This window comes from Pseudopodoces humilis, chromosome 8, assembly GCF_049639895.1.
Source record: "Pseudopodoces humilis isolate 2021_Gansu_Grassland_sample_001 chromosome 8, ASM4963989v1, whole genome shotgun sequence".
In the NCBI taxonomy this organism is placed as follows: domain Eukaryota; kingdom Metazoa; phylum Chordata; class Aves; order Passeriformes; family Paridae; genus Pseudopodoces; species Pseudopodoces humilis.
This window is the reverse complement of record NC_142207.1, coordinates 5,339,163-5,345,024: the sequence shown is the minus strand read 5'-3', so window position 1 is coordinate 5,345,024 and position 5,862 is coordinate 5,339,163. Positions and strand designations below refer to the sequence as shown.

The window sequence follows — 5,862 nt, the reverse complement described above, 5'->3', positions numbered from 1 at the left end:
TTCCATCACCCATTTCAGTGTAATTGTCTTATTTATATTGGCTCCTCCTTTGGAAGAACACATAGCGATTTCCAAATTGTTAATTAAAATCTCACAACACTTCTGTGATGTGAATGACCTAAATGAGAGTAGATAAGGCCTTTCTAAAGCAACTTTTGTCTTAAGTATTTTGCTACATTTTATCTATCACCAAAACAGAGATCACTTTTTTTTGGTTCACCATAGTTTACTTCTATCAAGATGTCAAATCCTTACAAAGAGAGAGATTTCTTGGCATCATGGGGAATATCCTCCGTGGTGGGTTACTCTTTATTCATCCATGCCTTCTCTTTCTCCTTCCTCTTCTGAGGAAGCCTGTGTTCCTTGCTGTACAATGTCAAAAGTGGGATGAATCTTCAAGGTTTCTAAAACTTTGTATTATGTTGTAACTGCTAAAGGATTTCACTTGAAATAGAACCTGGGCTGCCTGGATATGAATGTATATTCAAATTTTGAGAAGGTTTTTGAAGAAATACATCCAGAGCAGCCAGTTTAGTTCTTCTCACTATTAAGAAATGGGTTTTTTCCCCCTAGGCTTTCATTAAACTCTATGGTATTTTTTATCTCAGTAATAATTTTTTTTCTTCCCTCACACTCCACATGTTGATTCATTCAAAACATTTTTCTTCAACCTTCAAAGGATTCCTGGTGTAAGAGATCTCCCAGATCTCTTGCCTTTGTAGCATGCTGTCTATTTTAGCTAATTTTACATAAATTCTTTCTCCTTGCCTTGTATTATTCAGTAGCTCTTATTATTAATCAAGACATCATTCTCTCTTTTCAAAGGTGTTATTTAGGCAGTCAGTTTAAGTTTTATATAAATTTTGGTGTTATTCTCTCAGTGCAACCGTCCAGAGCACAGAAACATGGCAGGAACTGCTCACACTCCAGCCTCTTTTGCTTGTCTGCCCTGATGAAATTCCTGATGAATTCTCTTCCTTTCTTCTCCCTCTGTTCTGCCCCATCCTTTCCCTCCCTCCATCTCCTCCTGTGTTTGGCACTTAGGATATTGTTCAGGCCCTGAGCAGAGGAGCTCACTTTTCATTTTCCCAAGCTTCCACCCACCTCTCTTCTCTCCTGCCAATGCACACACATGGTGCATTCATACACATGTCAGTATGCTGCTGAAATCTTGGAGAGATAGATTTGAAAAAGGTAAAGAAAATAATTAAATACTTGTATCTTGAGATGGCTGTGGAAGAGAACTTCCAGCCTAGTGTTTGCAGTTTATTGTTTAAATTAGTAACAAAAATAGTTTATTTTAGCAAATGTAATCACATTTTGCAAACAAATACAGATTTTTGTAAAGAAGCAGATTTTCCATGAAAGGAAACTTCTGTTTTGTAGAACAGCAGTGAAAATAGAAGGCAACATATGAAACTACTTTGACTTACATTATGATTAATTCATAAATAACTAAGAACTATGTTCAAATGCTTCTTTAAACTTAACCTGTAAAATCAAACAACATGATTTATTCACTTTGCTTGGTGCTGTTTTTATACAGTGATGTAGCAGGCTAAGTACAATGATTTACACAAAGTACTATGCTTGGATTATTTTAACAATAATTTAATAGGATCTGAGACCAATTGGTGTATATGTCACTGTTTCTGCTTTATTCATGCATCATAAATTGAATAGCCAAGTGTTTACAGGAAAACAAAGCTGGGATTGGCATCAGGCATGCCTCTGTTCATACATACAGAACAGAATGTGCTCACAAATAAGTCAAACCCCCAATATCTGCAGAACAAGAGGCTGTTTGGCACCTCTGGAAAAACTCACATAATTCCAATGCCTCATTGGTCAATTACCTCAAGTAAGGTACTTGCTCTCAGACACCCTCAAGATTTTGACTTTTATATTTTGCATGCCATGGATAACGCTGCTCCATGATTAAAAAAAAGGACTGATAAGACACACAAGCTCATACAGTAAAAACTCAGTAAAACACCTAATGATGATGAGCTCTTTATATGTGCAATCCAAGCCCTCAATTCATCTGTGTCTCCAGAAATTAAATTCTTTTTTTTCCCTTGATTTATAGAAAATCCATTACAGAGTAACAGCTCAATCCTGTATCTTTTTTTTTTCTGCTCCTGGGGTTAGAGAAGTTTTACATTACAAATAAATTTCAGCAAAGTTAAGGACTTGTCCCCAATTTTCCTAATTTAAATACACAGAGTTACACATATATAAATGTTCCTCAGAGAAATCACGGTTATAATTGCTTTGGATAGACATTATCTGTCTATACCATAAATATTTGGGCCACAGTACTCTGGGGTCTAATTTCTGCCATGATCAATCAGTGTTACTGAAACTCCTGCATTATTTAGTAATTGAAACCCTGAGAAAATCTCCAAGCCCAGTTGAATTCAACAGTTTATCCTGAGTAAAGAGAGAATTTAATGGTACACTGAGCCACATTAAACAGGAGAGAAGGCTAAGTTGTTAGGGCCTGCTCCTGCTTTTGTCATTGAAAAGTATTTGGTATAAACCCTTTGCAAAACTAGGGAGATAAAATCCTCATTAGAGGGAGAACATCAAATTCCTATAGGATTGTAGAAATTATTCATGAGAGTTTTGAGTTATGAGATTTCAGCTCATACTTTGGTACAAAAATGGACCTCACATTTTGTACTCATTTCCTTTAATAACTAAGTATAAAGATATCTTATTAAATCCAAATATATTTCATTTGCCAAGAGCTACACTAAAAACTCTTAAAACTGCAAAAAAATCACAGCATTTTGAAAACCTGAAATAAATAATTTTATTGTCTTTCCTACAAAATTCAAAATTCAGAGCATACGCAATGTAAAATTTTCCTAAAATTGTTTGAAACTGCATTATGTTTTGCCATTTTAGGGTATCATATGAAATGATACAGCTAAATGAATAAATTAGTGTTAATTGTCTATAAAGAGGTCAGATGTTTTGGTTTAATGTGTTCATAAGAATGTTGGGCCAAACTGTCAGCTTTAAGTTGTAAGAGCAGCTTTAATTGTAAAGCAAATGACTTTTTAAAAAACAATTTTTTTCAAATTGATTAAAAAAAAAATCCAGGAAGGTATGTTTGCAGAACTCTATACCCACACACAGAGGCTGACACAACAAAAAAATTAAAAAACACTGTACAAAGCTATAAAGAGTTCCAGTTTCACAAATCAGTGCCAAAGCAAAGACCATGACTTGGCAGCAATTGGAAGTTCCCCATTAAAAAAAAGATTAATGATAGAAACCTTCTAAAAACAAGAATCTCCCCTCAATCCAGGAAAATACAGCCTGTAGCTTTTAATAACTGAAGAGACTGACGTGATGTGGAATCGCTGGGATTTTGCTTTGTTAGAATTCAAAGGAAGAGCTCATTGCATTTCTGTAGGTGCAGCAGATTTTTCCTCATTGTGCTACAGAAAAAGTGGCCGCTGTATGTTGAGCAGGGGAAAAGGGAAACTGAAAAGGTGAAGTTGTGTAGGAGTACACCACGACCTTGCTCTTGCCAAGTTCTTCATAACGACTGCCAGATTTTGCTTTGCACTTATGTAGGGCAAGGAGAGAAAACTCTCTACAGAAAAGAAAGTGAACAACACAGAGCTGCTTCTTCAGCCCTCAAGTTTGACCAGAGCAGCAAGGCTGGCCAGGAGCACTGCACAGATGGCATCAGGGGAGGAAAAAGGAAAGTTTTCCTTGCAGCACTTGGAGTGGTTACAGTTACAGAGTGCCTCCCCAAATAACGAGTTTAGATTAATTAAAGCCTAATTAATTGTATAATAAATAGCTATAAAAAACATTGCAAAATTAACCTATCTCTGTGTTTCTTAGACCCCAGCATTACTGGGGTTTAAGATTTTAGCTTGCTGCTTCACTAATGTCCAAATCTGAAAATAGAAAATCTTATTTGCCTTTTACAGTTACTTCTGAAAAAAAGTACACAAGTTAGTAAACTGAGGGGAGAAACAACCTCAGTGATGTACAGGGCAGTTATGGAACTACCTGGGTGATGGGCAAAAGCCCTTGGGAAACCCTCCTTGCCCGGCAGATTTAGGAATATCCTGTGCTATTTAAAGGACTGGCACGACTCGCCCTGTTAATAAGAAAAGAGCATCGCTTACACTGCACTTCTCCCCTTTCCTCTCCTGTGCTGGATACATCCCGTGCTGCAGCGCCTGTGCACAGCCAACCGGGCTGCTTTCGCTGGAAGTTTTCCGACTTTCTGCGAACACCTCAAAATAATCTTCCAGCATCGCTGAGACCTCTCAAGCATGTCAGCTGTCGGCATCGGCCCCTGTCCCCGAGGGCTGGCGTGCAGCTGGAGGAGTGGGCGGCAGCGCTGCGTGCAGCCCGGGCTGGGCTGGAGGCGTAGGGCACGGCGTGTTCACGGCAGTTCCCCTGACAGGGGACACCGTGTGTTTGGAAGTTCAAGTTTCATCATGCGACACAGGTTTAGGAGGCATCAGGATCAGGGCTTGGCTGCTGAGGTTTAACATTTCTCGCGCTAAAATAGCTGCCGCACCAGGTGCAACCGTCTCAACAGAGGCAGAGAATTTCATTTGCAAAACACCCTGAAAAAACCCCTCACAATATGAAACAAAGTGCATAGGCTTAAAAAGTAACTCTTTTAGGACTGTGCTATCTATGTGTAAACGTGCAGCACGAGTGAGGCGATGTTACCCAGAGCAGTGGTACAGTCAGAGCAGGACTGGTGCGAGACCCTCAGCCTGTTCAGAGTCCGGTTACGGCTGGACCAGGTGATGGTTTCTCTTTTTCTCGGTGCTGTTCGATGGATAAAAACACAGGTTAGGAGGTACCAAGGACAGCACCGAACCCTTGGTTGGTTCAATCCCAAACCAGAGGGGGCTACCAATAACCACCCTCCCCAACAGAGCCGCAAGAGGCGTCCGGAAGCCGGCCCTTACCCGCTGCCGCTGGTCGCTGAGGCAGAAGGTGCAGATGGACCGAGGCGCGGAGGCACCTGGTGGCGAGCAGGGCTGCGGGCAGGGCTGCGGGCAGGGCTGCGGGGGCTGGGCGGGCTGCGGGCAGGGTTGCGAGCAGGCTTGCGGACAGGGTTGCGGGCAGGGCTGCTCGGCGGCGGCCGCCTCGTCCTGCCGGCGCTGCTGCAGCAGCAGCACGTTGGCCAGGTGCGAGATGTAGCTGGACGCCAGGCGCAGCGTCTCCACCTTGGAGAGGCGGCGGTCGGCCGGGCGGGTGGGGATGAGCCGGCGGAGGGCGCCGAAGGCCGTGTTGACGCTGTGCGTGCGGTCCCGCTCCCGCGCGTTGGCCGCCGCCCGCCGCCCGCCGCCGCCCCGCGCCCGCCGCCGCCGCCCCGCGCCCGCCGCCCCCCGCGCCTGCCCCGCGCCCGCCGCGCCCCCGCCGCCCCGCATCGCGCCCGCCGCCGCCCCGCCGCTCCATCACTTTTATGCGCGGCAGGTGCCACATCGCCCCTGCTCGCCCCGTGTCCCGCCGGCCGCGCTTGGCGGCTGCTCTCGGCCGGGGGCCGCCGCCGCCGCACCTGTCGCGGCCCCGGGCTCGGCACCGGCTCCGCGGAAAACCCCCGCTCCTCCTCCTCCTCCCGCTGCCGGGGGGGCCTCGCCTGCGGCTCCCGCGGGAGCAGCGCTCCCGCGTCCCCCGGTGTGACCGAGCCGTGGCTCCTCGTGGCATGTACAAACCTCTGCGGTTTTTGCCCATTCTGCACCCCCGTACTCTATGTCTGTTCCGGCCGTGTGTATATGTGTGTGTGTATATATGTCACAGGATCATTCAGGCTGGAAAAGACCTCAGAGATCATCGAGTCCAACCTTTGACCGGTGGACAAGGTGG

General features: G+C 44.7%; 1 protein-coding gene across 1 annotated transcript; it reads right to left on the bottom strand.

The window, feature by feature from the left end:
* Positions 1–1,256: 1,256 nt before the first annotated feature.
* On the bottom strand, positions 1,257–5,426 carry LOC102112284 (basic helix-loop-helix transcription factor scleraxis-like). The gene is made up of 2 exons (XM_014249137.2): positions 4,962–5,426; positions 1,257–4,818 (listed from the first exon to the last, which is right to left on the bottom strand). The coding sequence occupies exons 1-2, from the start codon at positions 5,424–5,426 to the stop codon at positions 4,768–4,770; spliced, it is 516 nt and encodes a 171-aa protein (XP_014104612.2). The 3' UTR covers positions 1,257–4,767.
* Between the last annotated feature and the right edge of the window lie 436 nt (positions 5,427–5,862).